We start from the raw sequence: 25,152 nt of genomic DNA, 5'->3' as shown, positions 1-25,152 counted from the left end.
AACCAAGGTCCTTCCCGGGTCACTGGCTCGGGTTAATCCTTTCACACTGAGCCGTGACCTGGGTTAACTTGGCAATAACCTGAATTTTTGTGGCAGTGTGATAGGGGTATCAGCAGGGGTGAGGGCACCTCTAGGCCAGTGACGTGCGGTGAGGTGAAGCAGAGCCTTTCCTGTCATACTAAAGTATATGCCAGAGTTCTGACCATACAAAGTATATGAAAAATACAAAGAATATATTAGAAATATCTTCTTTGTATTATTCGAATAATTTTTGTTGTCAAAACTCTGAAGCAAAAAATCTTTGGCAGGTGAGTAGGCAGTGCCTCCCCTGCCGACCTTGTCTGCACATCTCTGATCAAAACTCACCAAATTTCCAGCAGTATATACAGCTGCACCCGTGTATAAGCCCACATATACCCTTGGGCTCATACTTTATGTGTAAATCTGGTTCTGGTACTAGTCATTGCCTCCTGAGCCATTTACCTCACTGCACGTCCTGTCTAGACACAACAATAACATTTCCCTCCACCTCTTTGCCTAATTTTATTATTTTCATTGATTGGTTATAAGCCTTCATTTGATGATAGCCAATTTTAATAGAATAATAAAAATAACAACCACTATTACTTTTTTATTTTTAATAATTACTAAGTAGGACAGCTTACAGAGGCAGTATGTGCATACCCTACCATTTTACACTCCATTCAAGAATGGAAATATTTAGCAGTTACTGGTACATTTCAGGCTGACAGTACCACAAGCGCCGCCCTCCAAACAAGTGCCGCCCCCAGGCACGTTCCTCATGTGTCTAATGGGAAATTCACCACTTGATATCAGTCTAACACAGATGTACAAACGTCGCGACTCGCATTCCGAGTTGTTCGCTCGTTGCCGATTTTCGCAACGGAGCGATTAAGGCAAAAATGTGCATGCGCATGGTACGCAGTGCGCATGCGCTAAGTATTTTAGCACAAAACTTAGTAGATTTACTCACGTCCGAACTAAAAATTTTCATCGTTGAAGTGACCGGAGTGTGATTGACAGGAAGTGGGTGTTTCTGGGCGGAAACTGACCGTTTTCTGGGAGTGTGTGGAAAAACGCAGGTGTGCCAGGATAAAACGCAGGAGTGGCTGGAGAAACGGGGGAGTGGCTGGCCAAACGCAGGGCGTGTTTGTGACGTCAAACCAGGAACTTAACGGGCTAAGCTGATCGCAATGTAGGAGTAAGTCTCAAGCTACTCAGAAACTGCTAAGAAATTTCTATTCGCAATTCTGCTAATCTTTCGTTTGCAATTCTGCTAAGATACACTCCCAGAGGGCGGCGGCCTAGCGTGTGCAATGCTGCTAAAATCTGCTAGCGAGCGAAAAACTCGGAATGAGGGCCATAAAACTGACCAGTGATCAGCACAGTAGTTTTGTTGCTCACAGTTGTTTTATTTATACAAATAAAACACACATTTTCATTGAGAAAGACAAGATCCAGCGCACCAAGAGTGGCTATTTGGCACGACTGAAGGCAAAGTGTATTAGGACACATCTGTATAATGCTCTTACCAGTAAGACCAGCCGTAGTCCCAATTCTGAGGTCTCCAGTCCTCGGGGCCTAGATTGACCGTCATCTGAAACACAGTAGTATACATCATGTGCGCCACCATCCCTAGCAATCCTGTAAAAATAATAAACCATACAGCTTATTACACATACAGTTTTGCATAAATAGTCATTAGTAACAGTAATAGTGAGCTTTCAAAGGCATGGTTAGGAGTACAAAAATTAACACTGTGACCACTAGATGGCAGCAATGTTCTCCAAACCCACTATGAGCAAAGTACCAGAATTTCGTATTTTTCATAGTACGGTAACTTTGCTTTGAAAGAAAGCTATACATGTTTTAATTATCTTCTTACTTCCCTAACTCAGAGAATGTTGCACTAACCTTTATGTATCTACTCTCTCTCTCTCTCTCTCTCTCTCTATAGATATAAATAAATAAATAAAAATATATATATATATAATCTTTATATATTATACTTAAAAGTATAAAAGTCACTAGCTCAGAGACCTGCTGGAGGGAAGGCATATAATGTTAGTAAGTATACAATACCAAATAAAATGCATGTACAGTAAGTTACACAATAAAATAACCCAACTGTATATCTATTGAGATGGACTCAGCCTAGCTTGTACTAGTGGGCCACCTGGACTGGGCTGAATCTACCAGAGAAAGACTCGGCAGAGAGCTGAAGAAAGAGCCAGTGTCAGGCAGGAAGCCAGAGAATAGACAAAGAATGGAGGTATGTAGAGAGACAGCAGTCCGGAGGAGAGAACCTTCTAAGCAGACCAAATGCACATTATAAAGGGTACAAGCAGTGAGGTGGTGTCCTGATTTGATATGTTTTCTATTGCTGAAAATAAAAGCAATTTATGATTTAAGTCAGCATTAATAGACTATGGGATGTATTTGCTAATTATCGGGTTTTAGACCAAATAATTATAATTTCATAACGCCACTATTTGCAGCAATAAGAAATTATAGATAACCCAGATGTACTATTAATTTCACACAAGGACAGGGGCTCTGAAAGAAACCGATCCTTTCAATGTGTAAGAAATGAAATGATAGCAAAAGCAATAATTTCACTTCTCCTTCAGGAGCCGGGTACCATTCTATGCACGGTCTGCGCACCATGCATGTGTGGCCGCCATTGCTGTGGACGGTGCCAGAGGTACCCTCTCCTGGTCATTTTTGTGGAATGTGGGGAAGATTTACTAAGCATTGGAGAGAGATAAAGTAACAGTCAATCAGCTCTTAACTGTCACTTTACAGGCTTTGTTTGAAAAATGACAGATAGGAGCTGATTAGCTCATACTCTCTCTCTCTCTTTCTCTCCACTTTATCACTCTCCAAGGCTTAGTACATCTGCCCCTGTATTTCATAGATTGCTGAGGCTTTGAAGCCCCCATAGAACTCTGTGGGGCTGGTGCTGTCATGAATGGATGGACTGCAGCAGATATGGGGGGTAATTCCAAGTTGATCGCAGCAGGAAATTTTTTAGCAGCTGGGCAAAACCATGTGCACTGCAGGGGGAGGCAGATATAACTTGTATAGAGATAGATTTGGGTGTCGTGAGTTCAATCTGCAATCTAAATTGCAGTGTAAAAATAAAGCAGCCAGTATTTACCCTGCACAGAAACAAAATAACCCACCCAAATCTAACTCTCTCTGCACATATTATATCTGCCCCCCCTGCAGTGCACATGGTTTTGCCCAACTGCTAAAAAATTTCCTGCTGCGATCAACTTGGAATTACCCCCATGGAGATATCTGCTGTGGTCCCCCTGAATTCATTCGGGAAATACTTTATTTTTGCAAGGAACCCAAAAAAATTAGTGTTTGAGGAATATGCCACAAATATTATTTGAGAAATATGTCACAGTGACAATTATTTTTGGCACCTACAGCATTGCCTGACTGACCAAACTACCTTAATATACAGTCATTCCCCTTACATCACACAATGCATAGGATAATTATTAAGAAAATTGGTGGCTTATAGGGGAATTTAGGGCTAGGGTACAGAAAATTATTATGGCTAGTAACATTATAATTCATGTATGGGCGAGGGGCAGGGCCATTAGGGGAGGACTGCGGGCTCTGACAACAGAGGAGGCCTGGCTGTCGGCAAAGTTAACCATTCCTCTCACACTGCACAGCACAAACTACTAGAGCGGGCCAGAGAATGAAATGAATGACTCACCACACAGCTAACCTGTGCGATCAGTAATTCATTAAATAAAAATTCAACCTGCGCTAGCAGCAGCATCTGCATCTGGATCGTGGTTCTATGAATCAGAAGCACCTTCAGCAGGACCAGATTATGGGCTGTAATTCAGACCTGATCGTAGCAGCAAATTTGTTAGCAGATGGGCAAAACCATGTGCACTGCAGGTGGGGCAGATATAACATGTGCAGAGAGAGTTATATTTGGGTGGGGTACGTTCAAACTGAAATCTAAATTGCAGTGTAAAAAAAAAGCAGCCAGTATTTACCCTGCACAGAAACAAAATAACCCACCCAAATCTAACTCTCTCTGCACATATTATATCTGCCCCCCCTGCAGTGCACATGGTTTTGCCCATCTGCTAACAAAATTACTGCTACGATCAGGTCTGAATTACCCCCTATGCCCCCACAGCTGCTCCACCTGCAGTTCTTATCCTCTCCTCGCCCCTGTTCTCACTGGCCAGATATACTGTGCACTGCAGAGAAGATGGAAAGGTGGGATATTGGCAGTGGTGCACAGAGGCACCTCTGTCCAAACTCTCCTGTACAGTCTATCCCACTGCCCCCTGCACTATTCCTGCCTCTGCCCCCTCCTCATGTCTATGTCTCTGTTCCCTTCCCACATCTGTGTCTCTGCCCCCCCCCCTCCCGAATCTGTGTTTTTTCTCCCTCCATATCTGTGTCTTTGCTCCCCCTGCCCACCTTTGGGGTAGAGGAACTGAAGAGGTAGGGCATACCTCCCAACAGTTCCAAATACAGCGGGACATTCGCGCTAATTTGGACACTGTCCCATCCGCGGGTCGCAGTGTCCCACGGTGCGGTGGGTGGGGGTCAGATTGGGAGAGCTAGTGATCACTGCTGCTCTGCAAAACAGCCGGTGATCACTGAATAGATGATGTGCGCATGTGCACAGCATCTATCAGTGCAGGGAGGGTTAGCTGGGTAGCTGCGCAGCTTCTCAGGGAGCGCTGGGCACACCAACCAAAATGACAAAAACGGGGGTAGCGGCACTAGGCCCAGCCCCCACCAGAGGCCCAGTCCACTCCTCTGAGGACCCGTCCCCTTTTCGGCCACGGCCGCGCCTCTGGCGTGGCAGGTCCCGACTGAGGATGGACAAAAGTTGGGAGGTATGGGTAGGGGGCTCTGCATTTTTCATTTGTACTAGTCCCCACAATTTCTGATGGCAGCCCTGGCGAGGGGGGAGGAGTAGTGGGATACATAGGGTCAAGGTCACTAATGAGGATGACAGGCAGGGTAAGTTAATATCTGTCAATACAACTAAAAGGAAATGTATTAACAGAATGCAATGTAGCTGTGTTATGTTATATTACATATCTCCAGCTTGGAGTAATCCTCTTGTTTTAAAGCATAAAATAAAAATAAAATATACCATGTGACCATAAATGCCATTAGCTGAATATATATCTTACCTGATAAAACAGTAAAAATGGCTGCAAAGGCATTCAGCTTGAGCCCGTCAATAACAGACGTATAATAACACACTTCCACTGACATTAGACTCACTCCTGTAAGGAGCAATGTGATGTACAACACTTCCGCTACAATAGAAAGCCACAACACACCTGCAGAAAGAGAAAAACACATTGTATCAGGGATCTTGAACAAATGGATCGTGTTCTAGAATACAAAATGTACAATGGGGGTCATTCCGAGTTGATCGCTCGCTGCAGATTTTCGCTGCGCAGCGATCAGGGCAAAAAACAGCATTTCTGCGCATGCATATGTACCCGCAATGCGCACGCGTGACGTAAGGGTACATCGAACAATGTGATTTTGCACAGGCTCTAGCGAAGAATTAAGTTGCACTGATGGCCGCAGAGTGACATGAAGTGGTCATTTCTGGGTGTCAACTGACCGTTTTTCAGGGAGTGTCTGGGAAAATGCAGGCGTGCCAGGGAAAATGCAGACGTGGCTGGGCGAACGCTGGGCGGGTGTGTGACGTTCTGAGCTACTCTGAAACTGCACAAACTGTTTTTGCAGAGCTCGGCTGCACAAGCGTTCGCACTTCTTCTAAGCTAAAATACACTCCCCAGTGGGCGGCGGCGGCATAGCGTTTGAACGGCTGCTAAAAACTGCTAGCGAGCTATCAACTCGGAATGACCCCCAATATCCCCTCTCATGCCTATCTGATAGTTGTACATATACTACCATATGCTTAATCATCAATACATATTAATTATATAGCCTTAAATCGTCTTACTTTCCTGAGTAAAACTATTCCTACCTCCACCGCACTCATTTAGTGTCCACAGGATTCTAGACATTTGTCTACTGAACCACGGTCTCAGGACCTATTGGGGAATTATGGGAGCATGAGGAAGTGCCTAGCTTTGTATACTGCAGTGAGCATGATGTCAAAGAATGTAGATGTACTAATGCAATGTTTGTTGCCGGCATAGCCAGATTAAGAGGGGGATGCAGGGCATACAGTTCCCCAGGCCCCCCTTTGTCAGGGGGCCCCCCGGCCAGAGCACACTGACATCACTAGCTTTCCCTTTTAAGCAGCAGCAGAACCAGCAGCCAGAATGCCAGCAGGACAGTATGGAGTGCAGGCAGAGACACAGGATTATCATGTTTTATGAGCTACCAAAAGAGCCTTCTGACCAGAGGAGAGATAGGAGGGTGGAGAGATCTCTAAGTGACACAGAGATACCAGCTTCTCCTCCTTCCGCCTGGGTGTCTGAGTCCTGTGTAAACTGTTATGCAATTAAACCATTTAGGGCTAGAGATAGACACACACACACAGAGTCCTCCTGAGTCCTGACCCAGTGTGTAAGTAGTACAGAGGCTGCTGATATTCTTGCATGTGACAAGATAAATTATTTTATTTGTCTGTGTATTTAAAGGTTAAGTTGTCTTTGTTCCACTACAAGAAAAGTTTATAAAGTAGTTATCTTTCAATTAGGTGGAGCTATAAACAGTACACAGCCATTATTAAACTATTAGTAAAAACTAAAATACACCATTGGTTTAAATTTCATATACACAATCTGTACCTCCCACCATGACCCATTCCAGGAGGGACACAATGCTCTCTACCTGGACTTCCTTCTTAATATATGATTGCAATCACCTGTGATGAAACACCTTTCTTATCAATTAAATAGTTCAACATAGGTAACGTTAATCATATATTAAAACGGAAGTACAGGTAGAGAGCATTCTGTCCCTCCTGGAATGGGACATGTTGGGAGGTATGCACAATTTAATATACATTCCCCACCTTCCATCAGGGCCCCCCAGTTTTAAGTGCCCCGGGCACCCCCAAGGCTTAATCCGGCCCTGGTTGCCGGTGACACTTGGTGAATTGTGTTATTGGTGGGTTATTACTGTTAGTAAACTCTATTGGTAACTACTTAATTGAATGGGGTAAAACATTTTGCAATTAGATAAATGTCCTCCTTTACGCAAATTTTACCTCTCTTATTTTGTCACTAGTAAGAATCATAAATTAATTTATTGATTATGAGAAAAAACCACAGTGTTCAGCAGTGCCAGACAATGGGGAAACAGAGCATACATAAAACTTGGACATAAGTGCAGACAAGAAAACAAAATGTAGGAAATGCCCTGATCCTGAGATTTTATAATCTAATAGGAAATTCTCATAATCCTCCACATATTTTTTGCTGTGGTGGAACATAGTATATCAGAATAATGCAATGTAAATTATTGGAGGTTAAATAGTGTTTTAGAATCTGATGGATTATCAATACCAGATCTATGACCAACAGAAAAACTGTAGAAGATTATACCATTGTAGGTATAGGTGAAAGCATTCACATCATCAGAAAGAAAATTAATGTTTTGCAACATTTGGTAACCTGGCTAACAAATGATACAACTTGATGATCCCCAAGAGCATCTACCTTTGTTTAAAATATCTACTAATCTCATAAAACTGTCATCCACAGTGAGTTGAGTTTACCATGAGGGATTGCGGTAAAACACTCTGACGCTGTCCTTTCATACTTCTCTTGAAGTCATCAAATGGATGTCCATTTAAAGAAGTCCATATGGGGGCATGAACAATTCATGTGTCCATATCCGGCCCTAATTAATATGATGTCTTAGGCAAGATTTTGTCTGGTGCCCCCTAGCACCACTGCTAGTTCCGCCTTTCCCATCACCATAACCCCTTAGCCATAGCAGTCATGATTTTGGTGCTCCTATCCCCTATATTTTAAATAAGAACAGTGCGCACATACTATGCGCAGCCCAAAAAGGGGCGTGTTCTTTTGGGAAGGGGCATGGCCACACAATAGTACCCCCAATTCAAATTACGCCACACAGTAGTGCAACTTTGTTCCCATTATATCATGAAATAGTGTCCCTTCTTCACGTTACATCGCACAGTAGTACCACTTCACCTTATATACATTACTAATCACAGTAGTGCTCCTTATTCACATTACCCCACATCATATCACTCTTTATTCACATTAGACCACACAGAAGTGCTTTTTCTATACATTACGAGACACAGTAGAGCACACATAATGCCACACATTAGTAATGCCTTTATATGCATAGAACCACACAGTAATGCCCCTTACACATGATACACATTATTAATGTCCTTATAAACATAATGTACCTTACACATTATGACAACATTTATTAATGCCCTTATACACATAATGACACACATAATGCCCCTTACACCACCTATGCCGCACACTATTAATGCATTAATACACATGACACACATAATGCCCCTTACACATATGCCGAACACTATTGCACAAAGAACCTACCCACACACAGCACTCACACGGCCACTTACACTGTGACCTCTGCCTCTGCTTGGATACAGATGTGTCCTCCTACATCTTGCCTCAATATGCCATGCAGCTCCCGTCTAGCTCTGCTAATGCTGGGCACCTTTTTTTGCAGAAAATGCGTCTTATTTTCATTGCTATGTGACTAGGATGCACAAGCAGCTTCTGCTGATTAAAATGATAATTAGCGTGCCTATATTCTGTGTGGGACCTTGACTGTAAATGCTACGTTACCATGATTTCCAGGTATACGCAGCCACACACCGAATATCGGCATGCTGTATATCATTTTAATCAGCAGAATCTGTTGTGCCCCTAGGCATTTGCCTAGTTTGCCTATGCCTAGGGTCGGCTCTGCAAGTGTCCATCATACTGCTTACTTGGTCAGTTGTTGAAAACAAATATTTCTAGAGACGAAATCTTTAAAACCTGGGACTGACCCTGAACATTAGAGGCTGTTGGCATCTATAGTCTTGTCGACATCCGTTGGAGCCTTGTGCGCTAATGTGACGCAAGTAATTCAGGAAGCAAAACCTGCCAAAACTAACAAAGTTATCCATGGTGTGTGAATCTCAAATGGAACCTTTCACCTTATTGAATCTCGGACCCCCCATATTCTACAATGGTATAAAATTGTATATACAGTATAATTTCTGTCCTACAAATTCCTGATGTTCATTTTTAGAATGTTCATACAGTAGCTGTTTTTTTTAATAGCCTGTCTTTTGCAGCAACTGTATTCTCTTCATTTAACTTTGTTCTAAAGATGAACAGTGGAGTTATAGAGCGATAATGAGGATCGTAAACCAAGGAATTGTCCTGAGAGAAGTATAGCTAATTATGCTACAATGCTGTAATCTCCTTTCTAGGAGTTACTGGTTATTACTACCATTCTACCGAAGGAAAGGGCATATTCTGTAATATAAAGGGTGATTTTAATGTCATTTTGTAGCTAATAATTTTCCTTGCAATAAAGACAATCTGCTAGGTCAGAATGGCTGTCTAGGCATTTTCCTGGACTCGGTATTTCCATTTAATGCGAAATTCTGATCAATGAAAATCTGCTCAGTAGCTTTGTTTTAATCACTGCAATTTTCAAGCTTATATAGTCAGCAAGAAGAGAATAGGAAATCTGCACACTATTCCCAACATCAGCTAAAAATAGGCACAATGCTTCCTTATACATTAGGGATGGTGAATACAGAAGATTATTGTGTAATAAAGTAAAGCACACCGCTGAATGGAACTACAATATGCAGGCAGGATTTGTTACCAAAGCTATAGCTGCCCTAGGCTGTACATAATGCACTGTCTATCTCTCTTATTCCTCTAGGTAGCAGGTAATGATAAAATAGCATTAAATATATATGATATAAAATGGATATAATATAATGGTTTTCTTAGGTTCTGCCTCAGGAACATTGCTGCCTAAGATAAATTCCTCCTTGTGCTTATAAAAATATAGGTCCTGCTGTTACTTACTGCAAAACAGACTATTAACGTGACATTTTTGTTATCACTCGTTACTAATCTTAAATGGTGCTCCAACCAATCTGCTTGTGTCATTTTTCAAACACATGACAGTCAGGAGCTGGCTTAATAAAGCAACCAATCAAATCATTTTGTACAGTTTAAGGGGTCTATTTACTAAGCCTTGGATGGAGATAAAGTGGCCGGAGATAAAGTACCAGCCAATCACCTCCTAACTGTTATTTTTCAAACCCAGCCTGTAACATGGCAGTTAGGAGCTGATTGGCTGGTACTTTTTCTCCATCCACTTTATCTCCATCCAAGGCTTAGTAAATAGACCCCTTCATTTCTACAATTTTCATTGCCTATTCCCCCTCATATATGTTGTATATGTGGGATGCGGTTATTTTACCGCCGATCGCAGCATGCTGATGCGGAAATCCCGAGCACTCTAAATGCCGCTAGACACGATGTCGACCCACAGGGACTATTCCCACTTGTAGGTGTCCACGACACCCATAGAGTGGGAATAGAACTTGTGGCAAGCGCAGCGATCCCGCAAGAGGCTTTGTTGTGCTTGCCCCACCCGCCGGCATTCTGCGTCTGGGATCCCGGTGTCAGTATGCTGAACGCCAGGATCCCGGACGCCGGTCTCCCCCACTCAACCTGTATATGTGTGTATTTTGTGTTGCATTCTCTGCAACTGTGGACTCTGTGGAGGGTTCAGACACTGACTGATAAATACACCTGCATCACATTTTTTCATAAGTGATGGATAAATGATTAAACATGGTACAGGGTGTGTGGTGTGGGGCCCCTTGGACCCTGGCACCCATGTGCATCGTACACACTGCACCCATTATAAAAATGATGGCAGTGTAATGTGTGTATCTGTGTAATGGGGAATTTATAAGCTTCACTGGGGCAGGGGCTGATGTCAATAAATAAATATTCTGTTCAGTCTACTTTATTGTATAAGACAAGGATGTTTTTGTCTGACCCTCTTGTTCAAGTCTGATATTAACTACAGTGTGTTTATTTGTATTATTGGACTGTATTTGCTCTTTCCCTCCCCCTTGCCCCTCTCCTCTGATCTTCTCTCCCCTTTCTCCTCTGATCTTCCCCTCCCTTTTGTGACCTGATCTTTCTCTCCCCCTTGCCCCTCTCCTCTGATCTTCCCCTTCCCCCTCTCCTCTGATCTTCCCTCCCCTTTCTCCTCTGATCTTCCCCTCACCCTTACCCCTCTCCTCTGATCTTCCCTCCCTTTTCTGACCTTATCTTTCCCTCCCCCTTGCCCCTCTCCTCTGATCTTTCCTCCCCTTTCTCTTCTGATCTTCCCCTTACCCTCTCCTCTGATCTTCCCTCCCCTTTCTCCTCTGATCTTCCCCTCACCCTTACCCCTCTCCTCTGATATTCCCTCCCCTTTCTGGCCTGATCTTCCCCTCCCTGTTGTCCCTCTCCTCTGATCTTCCCTCCCCTTTCTCCTTTGATTTTCCCCTCCCCTTTGCCCCTCTTCTCTGATTCCCCCCCCCCCCTGATCTTTTGTTTTCATTTATCTTAAATATTATTTTTTTTCTATGTTTATTACGCTGTAGTGTATTGTACTGCATTTCTGATTTGTACAAATTAATTAATTGTTCTATTTAACTTGTTACAATGTTTTCTGATCACTATATATTTCATTGTCATCTCAATATGTTCCCCCTTTTATGTCCACATGAAAACTTTTGCAATAAAGACACAATAAAACAATATTCTCTAGTGCTCTTTGTGATATGTAAGCACTTTATAAATACATACATACCCAAGTGGGCTTTTTCTTGTGTGCATCTGTTACTATATACGCCAAAGTGCATATGTGACCAACTGGGAATGAACCCGCAGTGTTCAATGCTTTTAATATGAACTTACCTGAAGTTGAAGTGTAACAAAATAGGAAATTTATTAAACTCCTGTTATCATGCTATCTACGGTTTAATAAAGGCAAAAATAGGATTTTAATACCTACCGGTAAATCCTTTTCTCCTAGTCCGTAGAGGATGCTGGGGTCCACTTCAGTACCATGGGGTATAGACGGTTCCGCAGGAGCCATGGGCACTTTAAGACTTTTCAAGGGTGTGAACTGGCTCCTCCCTCTATGCCCCTCCTCCAGACCTCAGTTATAGGAACTGTGCCCAGGGAGACGGACATTTCGAGGAAAGGACTTACTTTTATACTAATGGTGAGATTCATACCAGCTCACACCTCAACCATGCCGCACAACATGGCATTCAACATGACACATGCAAACAGGCATGAACCATTTACAGCAACATGCTTAAAACAAATGAAACACAACTTGTGTAACTATAAAGAACAAACTGCAGGTAAAGTACGCACTGGGTCGGGTGCCCAGCATCCTCTACGGACTAGGAGAAAAGGATTTACCGGTAGGTATTAAAATCCTATTTTCTCATACGTCATAGAGGATGCTGGCGTCCACTTCACTACCATGGGGTTATACCAAAGCTCCAGTACGGGCGGAAGAGTGATGATGACCCTGCAGCACCGATTGACCAAACTTGAGGTCCTCATCGGCCAAAGTGTCAAACTTATAAAATTTAGCAAATGTGTTTAACCCTGACCAAGTAGCTGCTCAAGCCACGCCGCCCAGGATGAGCCCACTTTCCTAGTAGAATGGGCCTTCACCGACTTCGGTACTGGCAAGCCTGCCGTAGAATGAGCGTGCTGAATTGTCCCTCTGATCCAGCACGCAATAGTCTGCTTATTAGCAGGACACCCAATCTTGCTGGGATCATACAGGACAAACAGAGCCTCTGTTTTCCGTAACCGAGCTGTTCTTGCGACATAAATCTTCAAAGCTCTAACCACATCTAGAGACTGTGACTCAGTGAAAGTGTCAGTAGCTACTGGCACCACAATAGGTTGGTTTAGGTGGAAGGACGAACCACCTTTGGAAGAAATTGTTGACAAGTTCTTAACTCTGCCCTAATTTAGGCTGGATGTGCAGAAACCCTTTCACGAACGTCTGAACTTCTGGAAAGGAGGCCAATTGTTTTTGAAAGAAAACTGATAAGGCCAAAATCTGAACCTTGATTGACCCCTGGAGAAAACGTCCCAACTCAAACTCTTCCGTAGGAGCCTTCTTGGACTCCCACCAAGACACATATTTTCTCCAAGGGGGTAATTCCAAGTTGATCGCAGCAGGAATTCTGTTAGCAATTGGGCAAAACCATGTGCACTGCAGGGGAGGCAGATATAACATGTGCAGAGAGAGTTAGATTTGGGTGTGGTGTGTTCAATCTGCAATCTAATTTGCAGTGTAAAAATAAAGCAGCCAGTATTTACCCTGCACAGAAACAAAATAACCCACCCAAATCTAACTCTCTCTGCACATGTTATATCTGCCTCCCCTGCAGTGTACATGGTTTTGCCCAACTGCTAAAAAAATTCCTGCTGCGATCAACTTGGAATTACCCCCCAAATACAGTGGTAATGTTTAGACGTTACTCCTTTGCTGGCCTGAATAAGAGTGGGGATGACTTCCTTGGGAATACCCTTTCGGGCTAGGATCCAGCACTCAACAGCCATGCCGTCAAACGTAGCCACGGTGAGTCTTGATACACACATGGCCCCTGCTGTAGTAGGTCCTCTCGAGGAGGAAGAGGCTGAGGATCTTCTATGAGCAACTCCTGAAGATCTGGATACCAAGTCCTCCTTGGGCAGTCTGGGGCAATGAAGATTGCTCAAACTCTTGTTGTTCTTATTATTTTGAGAACTTTTGGAATCAGTGGAAGTGGAGGGAAAACATATACCGACCGAAACACCCACTGGGTCACCAGTGCATCCACTGCTATTGCTTGAGGGTCTCTCGACCTGGAACAATATCTCTGAAGCTTCTTGTTTAGACGAGATGCAATCATGCCTACTTGAGGAACTTCCCAAAGACTTGTCACCTCTGCGAAGACTTCTTGGTGGAGGCCCCACTCTCCTGGATGGAGATCGTGTCTGCTGAGGAAGTCTGCTTCCCAGTTGTCCACTCCCGGAATGAAAATTGCTGACAGAGCTCTTACATGTCTTTCTGCTCAGAGGAGAATCCTTGTCACCTCTGCCATTGCCGCTCTGCTTTTAGTTCCGCCTTGCCTGTTTATGTACGCGACTGCTGTTACATTGTCCGACTAGATCTGCACGGGATGATCTTGAAGAAGATGTACCGCTTGTAGAAGGCCATTGTAAACGGCTCTCAATTCCAGAACGTTTATGTGAAGGCAGGCTTCCTGACTTGACCATTTTCCTTGGAAGCTTTCCCCTTGTGTGACAGCTCTCCAGCCTCGGAGACTTGCATCCGTGGTTATTAGGACCCAGTTGTGAATCCCAAACCTGCGTCCCTCCAGTAGGTGAGAACCGTGTAGCCACCACAGGAGCGAAATCCTGGCTTTGGGGGACAGGATTATTCCGGTGCATGTGTAGGTGGGATCCGGACCACTTGTCCAACAGGTCCCACTGGAATACTCTGGCATGAAATCGGCCAAACTGTATGGCCTCGTAGGCCGCTACCATTTTCCCCAACAACCGAATGCATTGATGGATCAACACGCTTGTTGGTTTCAATATTTGTTTGACTATTTTCTGGATTTCCAGAGCCTTTTCCACTGGAAGAAGTACTCTCCATACTTCTGTGTCCAGAATCATCCCTAAAAAGGACAATCTTGTCGTCGGTTCCAACTGCGACTTTGGAAAATTCATGATCCAACCGTGCTGTTGGAGTATTGACAGGGAGAGTGCGATGTTCTGCACCAACTGTTCCCTGGATCTCGCTTTTATCAGGAGATTGTCCAGATAAGGAATTATATTGACTCCTTTTTGACAAAGGAGGACCATAATCTCCACCATCACCTTGGTAAATACCCTCGGTGCCATGGAGAGTCCGAACGGCAATGTCTGGAACTGGTAATTGCAATCCTGTACTGCGAATCTCAGATAAGCTTGATGAGGAGGATAAATGGGAACATGCAAGTAAGCATCCTTTATGTCTACTGACACCATGAAGTCCCCCTCCTCCAGACTGGAAATCACTACCCTCAGGGATTCCATCTTGAACTTGAACCTTTTCAGGTAGAGATTCAGATTTTTCAGGTTAAAAATCGGTCTGACCGAGCCGTCCAGCTTTGGAACTACGAAAAGGCTTGAATAAAAACCTTCTCCTTGCTGTGACAAGGGTACCAGGACAATGACCTGATCCTGGCATAATTTTTGAATTGCCGTTGTTACTGCCTCTCTTTCTGGAAGAGAAGCTGGCAAGGTCGATTTGAAAAATCTGCATGGGGGGATGTCTTCAAACTCTAGTTTGTACCCATGGGACACTATTTGTAAGACCCATGGGTCCAGGCCAGATTGAATCCAGATTTGACTGAAAAGTTTCAGACGTGCTCCCACCTGAGTGAACTCCCGCAAGGGAGCCCCAGCGTCATGCTGCAGATTTGGCAGAAGCAGGGGTGGACTTCTGCGCCTGCAATCCGGGAGACGCTGCGGATTTCTTTCCTTTTCCCCTTCCCCTACCTGCAAAAAAGGGGGAACCTTTGGCCTTTTTGTATTTGTTGGGCCGAAAGGACTGCATGTGAGAGTGATGTGTCTTTTTCGCTGGTGTAGGAGCATAAGGCAAGAATGTCGACTTACCTGCGGTAGCCGTCGAGACTAATGCATCCAGCCCATCACCAAACAAAGCATCACCTTTATACGGGAGAGCCTCCATATTTCTTTTGGAACCTGCATCAGCATTCCACTGGCAAATCCACAAAGCCCTCCGAGCCGATATTGCCATGGTAGCGATTCTTGATCCCAAGAGACCAATATATTTCATGGTTTCTAGTACATACGCAGCAGCATATTTGATATGACCTAACGTTAGGAGTATCTCATCTCCATCTATTGTGTCAATGTCTAATGACAAGTTTTCTGACCACTTCTCAATAGCACTACTCACCCATGCACAGACAATGGTAGACCTGAGTAGCGTCCCATTGGCCACATCAATAGATCACCTCACTCACTTGCGCCTGTCGGCTCCTTAAGTGAAGCCATTCCAGGCGCAGGGAGAAACACATTTTCTCTTTTATGACAGGGCCCAGTCTAAAATGCGTGGTGACTCCCACCTTTTGGAAAAAGGTAAGTTGCCTGAATTCCTTTTGGGAATCTGAAATTTCTTTTCAGGTTAAATCAGACTCCCTCCAAGAGACTGTTCAACTCCTGAGGTGGAGGGAAAATTACATTACTTCTTTACTAAAGTAAACCCTCTCCTTGTGGTAAAAGAGGAGTCTTCATAACTTCTAACACCACCTTTATAGCTAAAACATGTTTTGAATGCTTTTTTGCTAACTTAGGACCTATTCCCCTGGAATCACTAGTGTCGACACAGGAATCAGAGTCCATGTCGGTATCAGTTTTTACTACTTGTGCAAATTTGTATGTGACCCAGAGGGGTCCCTGTGGATGAAAGGCAGAACTATTAAAAATCACATCTTCAACAGATTATTTTCAGTTTTCTGTATGAGATTCAGTCCAACCTCTTACTATCATGTAACCTTTCACCCAGTCAGGCTCTTGGTGTCATATTACACCTCTGTGTCCCTAGCATGTCTCCCACAGAGGAAGATTCCCTGCCACAGACATGTCACACACGTGCACAACCACACCACAGACACTCCGGGACTTATAGGGGACAGACCCACAGTAAAATCTGTCAGAGGGACACAGATAGGATTTGCCAGTTCACAACCCAGCGCCAGTAACACAATGTCTGTGAACACAAAATGCCCACTGAGATGCAGCGCTTTTATAATGTTAATCACACAATTATATAGCACCAAATTCACTGTGGCCCCCCTGTTTTGCACCCTGAGACTTGTTCAGCAGTGGAGGAGGAACAGCGTTCTTCTCTGCAGTCTGGAAGAGAGAAAATGGTGCTGAGCAGTGTGCTGGCTGACTGAGGAGGAAGCTCCACTCTTCAATGGCGTGTTTCTCCTCAACTTTTATGAGGTAATTTTTTATACTGGCGGGGGTAGGACTGTGCCTCAGCAACTTATGCCCCTTATTTATGCCAGTTTCCATAGGTTTCATGCTGCCCAGGGCGCCGCCCTGCACTGCTTATGTGTGGGCAACATGGCGCGCTGCGCTCCCGCCAGCCGCGCGGTACCTTTAACCGTCACTTTCTTGATTGAAGATCTGTCTTCTAACACTCACCTGTCTTCTGACTTCTGGCTCTGTGAGGGGGTGACGGCGTGCTGTGGGAGTGAGCTTCTAGGCACGGCTAGCGTTCAGTTCCCTTCAGGAGCTAATGGTGTCCTGTCAGCCAGAAGCAGAGCCATGAAACTCTTTAGGAAGTTGTTTCCTACTTCTGCCCCCTCAGTCCAACGAAGCAGGGAGACTGTTGCCAGCAGTTCTCCCTGAAAATAAAAAACCTAACATAAGTCTTTTCAGAGAAACTCAATAGAGCTCCTCTGGAGTTCATCCAGTCTGCCTGGTCACATTTCTAAAACTGAGGTCTGCAGGAGAGGCATAGAGGGAGGAGCCAGTTCACACCCTTGAAAAGTCTTAAAGTGCCCATGGCTCCTGCGGAACCGTCTATACCCCATGGTACTAAAGTGGACCCCAGCATCCTCTAGGACGTATGAGAAAATGCACATCAAATAGCATGAAGCAATACTGCAACTAAAACTTCATTGTAAACTTTAATAACTTATGACATTAGGATCATAAATTAGGTTTGTGTGTTACAGTCACACCTACTTTAACTTAATCAATTTTATTATTAAACATGTGATGTCTTAATATTCAAAACACAGCGGGACTGGTAAAATGCTGATATGCTGCTACTGAAATGAGACTGCTCACACAACTGCTAAAACATAACTCCCAACATTGCAGCGCAGCAAGGAGGGACACTTTTGCGTGCAATTAGGGGGCGTGGCCTATCAGAAAGGGGGTGTGGTCTCGCGACAAGTGCCGCGATCGCAAGCCACACACCCATTTTTTCTGCATTATGGGGGCATGAACAGCAGTCAGAGAGCTACTGGTCATGCCCCCTGACCCTCTCTGCCGGGAATAGACACTGTGCGCATGCGCACATCATCTATTCACCGCTGCTCTACTCAGAGCAGCGAGTGGCAGGGGGGATCTCCCAACTGCCCCCCCATCCGCAGGACACTACGACCCGTGGGTGGGACAGCGGGACAGACCGTAAAAAACAGGACTGTCCCGCCAAAATCGGGACAGTTGGGAGGTATGGCTAAAGTGCTATCTAAGGGGGTTATTCAAAGTTGTTAGCAAACAAAAAAAGTTATCAATTGGTCAAAACCATGTTGCACTGCAGCTGGGGTAGCTGTAACATGTGCAGAGAGATTTAGATTTAGGTGGTTTATATTGTTTCTGTGCAGGGTAAATACTGGCTGCTTTATTTTTACACTGCAATTTAGATTTCAGTTTGAACACACCCCATCCAAATCTAACTTTCTCTGCACATATTACATCTGCCCCACCTGCAGTGCACATGGTTTTGCCCATTACAAAAAGATTTTACTTTTGCGGTCCATGCTGAATTAGGCCCTACACCTGACTACACACAAATGGCTGACAAGCTTTAGATACATACATTGCAATTACAGCCAGTTACAGACAACGTAATAGACTTAAGAGAGGCAGACGTTTCTGACGTTTTTCCTCATGAATTATGTAACAGAACGATGAATCTTGGAAGTTGAGCTGTCTGTTAAATGATATGATGCTTGAAGGAATAGAAGAGAAATTATTAATAACTTTGGTCATAAAATCAATATGTGCTCTGGGTATCTGGAATGATGCTCGTCGTTCCCGTGTATTTTTTTTAATGGCTGCTCCTGAAATGATCCATTGTGTGATCGCAGCATTCAGTATAATGCTTAGTAGCATCTGCATACATATATAAACTATATGCCCTATTTCTAAATTACTGAAATGAGCATCTATAAAAGACAGATCAGCGGATATTCCTTGATTTCTCCTTATTACCAGTCTTATCTGTCCTAACATTTTATGATAGTGCCATCCCATTTGTGACTCTGCGGCTGCACATTCACAAATACTTGTGATAAAAGATTAGTAATAGTAGATGGAAGCATTTGCAGAATGTAATACCCTTCATATATATCGGAGACAGAAGAAATAGGAGAAGAGCAAAATGTTCAAATCTGTTCTATAAACCATTCTTCTCATTTGGCCACAGAATTTCCCGTTTCCCCAGCAGAATGCATCCAAATGATTTTCTAGTCCAAACCCAAACATAGCGGAATAAAGTGGCAGTCCCCACTCCACATTCCAGTTTTATACATAGTTCATAATATCAGTGAAATATGAATTTACCAAGACAGTGCAGAATTTGTTATTCCACAAAATGGCGACAACATAGCCAATATTTATCACTGGAACTTCGCACTTTTGAAAGTACAGCCTGTTCTACTTTATTAATTGATTTCATTGCAGCTCATCTCTAGAAGAAACAAAGCCCTGTTACCTTTTTCCAGTAAAAAATGTGAACTGTTATTTTTATTGTGTACAAATTACAATTCTACATTTTAAGTAAGCCTCTTTCTTAAGGCAGCTCTATTTACATAACTATGTAGTCATATCTTAGAAACCAAAATGTCAAATGTCATAATACTGACATTGGGCCTGATTCAGAGTTGCAAGTAAGCCAAAGAGCACACAACTGGTCAAAACCATGCTGCACTGAAGGTGGGGCAGATGTAACATGTGCAGAGAGGTTTAGATTTCGGTGGGTTATATTTTTTCTGTGCAGGGTAACTACTGGCTGCTTTTGCATGTATTCTAAAAATACTGTCTGCTTTGTTTTACGCTGCAATTTTGATTTCAGTTTGAACACATCCCACCCAAATCTAACTCTCTCTGCACATGTTACATCAGTCCCACCTGCAGTACAGCATGGTTTTGTCCAGTTATGTGCTCTTTGGCTTTGCTTGCAACTCTGAATCAGACCCATGGTCAAAATGTCTACAACCAACAGGTCGGCATAGCTATAAGGTCGGCAGTCTTATGAGGTCGACAGTAAAAATGTGGACATTGAAGAAAACTATTTAGACACAGTTAAAAATAATGGTGACCAGTAAACATTGAGGCAAGTTGATAACAGTCTTCATATGCTAATTATAATAAAACTGGTGAAACAATATGGTGACCAGTAAGTCACATTGATACTAGTCTTCATTATGGTGGTTAAGGGCCTAATTCAGAGATGTATGCAAACTCGATAGTGGGGCATCTGTGCATAAGCAGAACTGGTCCTGCACTGTCACATGCAGTGCCTCTCGAGCTGCCGCCTGAGGAACAGGCTGCTGCAATTCGGGGGCGAGGTGGTGCTGGCCACTGTGTCAGAAAACGGGGTCATGTTGCCCTTGTTTTCTGGGTGTGCCGAGGCCAGGGCCTGCATCTTCACAGCTCCGTAGTTACATAGAAGAGAGCCAATCTAAGATGCAGCATCAGATGCCAGTAGGATATGTTTATTATCCTCAGATGCCTCCCGCAGCATTAGCATAGTTTCACATCACTGCTATGTCCAGGCAGAGCCGGCCCTAACCAATTTGATGCCCTAGGCAAGGTTTTGGCTGGTGCCCCCTAGCACCGCCGCTAGTTCTGCAGGAGATGCCTGGCATGAGTCAGCTGGCAGCTCTGCTAACATCAAGCGCCTTTTGTTTATGAAAATGCATCTTATTTGCATAACTATGTGGCTAGGACGCACAAGCAGCTTCTGCCGATTAAAATTATATGCAGCATGCCTATATTCTGTGTGCGACTGCGGCTGTATCTGCATATGAAATGCTACATTACAGTGATTTCCATTTCGCATGCAGATATAGCCGCAGTCGCACACAGAATATAGGCATGCCGCATATCATTTTGATCAGCAGAAGCTGCTGGTGCCCCTAAGCATACCAAATGCCCTAGGCATTTGCCTAGTTTGCCTATGCCTAAGGCTGGCTCTGTGTCCAGACACAACAGCGATGTGAACTGTGTCTATCTCTGAATCAGGTCCTATGTTTTGAATGTCTACATTTTCACTGTCATTGGGCCTTATTCAGAGCTGAACAAAATGCTTTTGATCCCTCTGAAGACTACGTGCGTAGGCTATCAAGATGCAATCTCATCCTGGAAGGATGTAATTGTGTCATGATTCACAGACGATGGGCGTTCGGGGATAGCAACGCGGCGTTGGGCGTAGGATGGTAGGAAACGCAGATATGTCATGGCCGTTTTCAGGGCCGGCCGATGACGTTGCCTGCATTTCCTGTGATAGGAAACATGGCAACAGTGCCCCTGACTACGCATCGGTACAGCGTCTGCAGAAGTCAACCTCTATTCGATGTGATTGCAATTCCATCACGGGGCGGCGCCACACATGCTAGGCGGCCTTGCCCTGTGCTGGGCGTTCCCAGCATGTGAGTAGTTTGGTCACAGATTTTGCTGCAATAACAAAATCTGCATAACCCCCTAGAGTATGTACAGTACCCGGGATGCGGTCAGGATGCCGCCGGACGGAATCCCGGCGGTCGAAATACCGACGCCGGAATCCCGACCGCCACAATCCCGACATATTCTCCCTCCGTGGGTGTCCACGACACCCATAGAGGGAGAATATAATAGTGTGCCGAGCGTAGCGAGGCACCGTGCCCGCAGCGTGGCGAGCGAAGCGAGTCCGCAAGGGGCTTCGTTCCGCTCACCTCCCCTGTCGGGATTGTGTGGTCGGGATTCCGGCGTCGGTATTTCGACCGCCGGGATTCCGACCGGCGGCATTTAGTACTGATCCCCAGTACCCAACTTGCTAAAACTCTATGCACCTTGGAATTCATTAGGGTCTTTTGTAATGGACAGAAAGCTCAGATATTATTGAGGAATATTTTAAAATTCTTTTTACTGGCATTCCTCTTGGGTACAAACTGAGATTTGCTAAGTTCAATGGATAAATTCAAGTTCTGGTTTTGTTTATTATGCATAATAATTGTAAGTTTGCATTGGAGCAGGACTGGAAAGCTTAAGGCCAAATACTGCTTCTGAAACTTTTGTGGCCAATTGTGGAACATTTTGTTTATTTCTGGAAATATACCAAAGAAAGTCATATTAACATTATGGATGAAAAATGACACATTTAACAGACCACATTTTAACAGATCTTGGCTTCTAAATATCTTGTTAGTGATCTGCTCATTTTTCATTTCTAGTGCTTTATTTTCTTTTGCAGATTATATTTTGTCATGCGAGCAGAGACCCAGCTACAAAACACACTGTTCAAAAACCTTAATTTTTTTCTGTCACAAAATACAGTATGTTACAAAGTCTAATGTGAAAAATGTCCACTCTAGAGGGCTAGGTTATTGTTTTATTTCTGTCTCTTCCCACTGTCATCATAGCTTCACTTCAGTTATCGACTGGTAAAATCTTTGCCATTGCATGCAAACCTCTGATGGCTTCTAACCATTATCTATCATCCATTGATGGCTATTACTAACCAGCTTGCTCAGCCATCCACCGTCAGGCAGTGGCGGCTCAAGGAATATGTTGGCTATGACCCAGGGAGTTGTGATGCAGTCACCCAGCCAGTTTACTGTTAGATTACTGAGAGTGCCAGGAGGAAGGTTGTTGGAGTGACATGTGGCAGACGGCTGGACTGATGGGGCAGGAGACTGGAGGGGACACAAAGCATGAGGTGACATATGGTAAGAGCATGGTTAACCCTCTGTTGTTTCATAACATTGATTATATTCCTACATAAACAGGCATCTTTTCGGGACATGTAATATCCTACATGAATAGTGAATACCAACTGAAAACACTGGTTGCCAATGAAGGATCAGTTTCTTCAGAGGTCCTCGTTGCAGAGAAACCACCATATAGGCAAGGTGTTTTTTTTTCTTTGAAACATCTGTTTATTGGTGAAAAATCTAATTTGGACAAAAGAGTGAGTGATTTGCCCTGCGCTTATATATTAAAACACGTGAAAATCTAGAAAATGGGTTACAAGCAAGTACAAAAAACAATATAAAATATTTTTTTTAAGGGGGGGCGCCAAAGGAACTTTTTACCCTGGGTTCTACTTGGTATAGAACTGGCCCTGCTGGATCAGAGTGCAGTAAAATACTGACAGAGCACCAGATTCAGAGGAACTACTGACCGCAGTGTGTGATATTTGTTTCTCTCTGGAATGTTTGTATAGGTATTTCTATATATGTGTATGGGTGTATACTTTATGTGCATATGTGTGAAAATGTATTTTAATATACAGTATGTGTGGGATCTCGTGGCAACCATTTCTGAGACATGGGTGTCCATCACAACTTTACCTCTGTGTGTATACCCCATGAGATGCATGCGCTGTGTGACTTTTTACTGGCTTAGATGCATGAACGGTTGTAAAACATTGACCATTCACACAAATATTGGCATTGCGTCACTCTGAATCAGACCCTTAATTTGCCTGGAAAATAGATCTTATCGGGGGCAGATTAGGATAGAAAACCAGCCCGAGACATTTTTAGAAGCAATCCTAATGTGGGTGTGGTCTGATGAGGGGGTGTGGTCTGTTGAGGTGGGTTGGGAGAGTCCCTCCTCTAGGGCCTGATTGTACGCAATTGCGGTCTTCCTTGTGTATTTTGCTGCAGTGGTGTCTGAGACCAGGGGTGAATTGGTAAGTATAATTGGCCCTGTAAAATTTTGTAGAAGTGGCCCGACATGGGCAGCACAAGAGGTATAACATACCGTGTAGACATGGCAGCATCACTGGATGGCAGAGTTGTTGTACTGCAGAGAAGGATAGCAGAATGCATGGAGACCATGCAGTGTAATGAGTGCGGTGGGCTGCCTGGTGTGTGTGTGTGTGTGTGTGTGTGTGTGTGTGTGTGTGTGTGTGTGTGTGTGTGTGTGTGTAGGGGGAAAGGGGGTGGAGCCACATGACAACACACAAAACAGGCCCCACAGGCACGTTGGCCTTCCAGGAATCTTCCTGGTCAGCCCTATGGACAATCCGTCCCTGGATTTTATCAAAAGGCAAAATCCTATTATACCATTATAAAATGAGATGATGGAAATACTAATCCAATATGTGCTACATATACAATAGATAAAGGTATAGCACACAGTAATAGGTGGCTATGAAAGCCAATAGCATCTGTCAGTGTGGGGAAGATGAAGAAACGTGTATGTTATGATGTAGCAGTTATAATGTATCAGGGTCTGAATTGTTCTACTCTCCCAGAAGTCACAATTTTTTGGGTAGTCCCCAGCACCCCTGGAAAAGTGGGTACCACTCCCGTCTTCTGCTCACTTCCTTGTGAAGTGGGCAGGATAGGGAGAAACTGCAGATAATTGCAGGTCCATGTGGAGGGGGCAGGGGTAAAATGATGCAATTTGTCACCATTTTAGCTCTGCCCCTTCATCAAACACCCATGATTCACAGGATTTACAGTGACAGCGGCGGGGCCTAATAACGTGGATGTATGCCATTTTCCCCCCCAAGCCGAGATGGGCTGTCTTCCCTGTCAAGGTTACATGTGTCAAGGTTACATGTGTTTTCACCACTGGGTGGTACATAGGGGCCTTTATAATCTTTTTGCCTTGGGGCCTAAACTATATCTAGTTATTCCCCTGTCCCTGCTCATTGTAATGTGGTATTAAATGAGAGAAGTGTCTCTCTAGCAGCATTGGCACAAGGGCCCCTTGTAAATGTTGTTATGGGGCCCACAAAGTTCTGGCTATGCCCCTGATTGCACTATAAAACTGCTTTCAGCTTATTGATAGGAGGGGCTCTTAGGCTATGGCCACACATAGCGGCCAAGCCGGTCCCGTTCAGTGGGACCCACTTGGCCGCAAGAAGACTGCACATGGGCGCCCACACATGTGTGGCATGCAGGCACCCACACATGTGCGGCTGTCCCGCAGCCGCTGGAAGACAGGACGGCGGGATTTCATAGTGAACACATACATTTCAATGTACTGTATGTGTTCACACAGTGCGTCCCGCACTGAAATCCTGTGTGTCACTGGCCGGATCCTGTTCTGC

At 44.2% G+C, this 25,152-nt stretch overlaps 1 protein-coding gene across 1 annotated transcript in view; it reads right to left on the bottom strand.

Annotated features, from left to right (window-relative positions):
* Positions 1 to 25,152, bottom strand: part of GSG1L2 (GSG1 like 2) — a 135,573-nt gene that overhangs the window by 41,406 nt on the left and 69,015 nt on the right. The window contains exons 3-4 of the mRNA XM_063960766.1: positions 5,214 to 5,366; positions 1,554 to 1,665 (exon numbers count right to left, since the gene is read on the bottom strand). Coding sequence (XP_063816836.1) covers positions 1,554 to 1,665; positions 5,214 to 5,366 — 265 coding nt within the window. The remainder of the gene's footprint in view (positions 1 to 1,553; positions 1,666 to 5,213; positions 5,367 to 25,152) is intronic.

Source organism: Pseudophryne corroboree, chromosome 3, assembly GCF_028390025.1.
Source record: "Pseudophryne corroboree isolate aPseCor3 chromosome 3, aPseCor3.hap2, whole genome shotgun sequence".
Lineage (NCBI taxonomy): Eukaryota > Metazoa > Chordata > Amphibia > Anura > Myobatrachidae > Pseudophryne > Pseudophryne corroboree.
The sequence above is the reverse complement of the archived record's forward strand: the minus strand, read 5'-3'. Positions and strand labels throughout refer to the sequence as shown.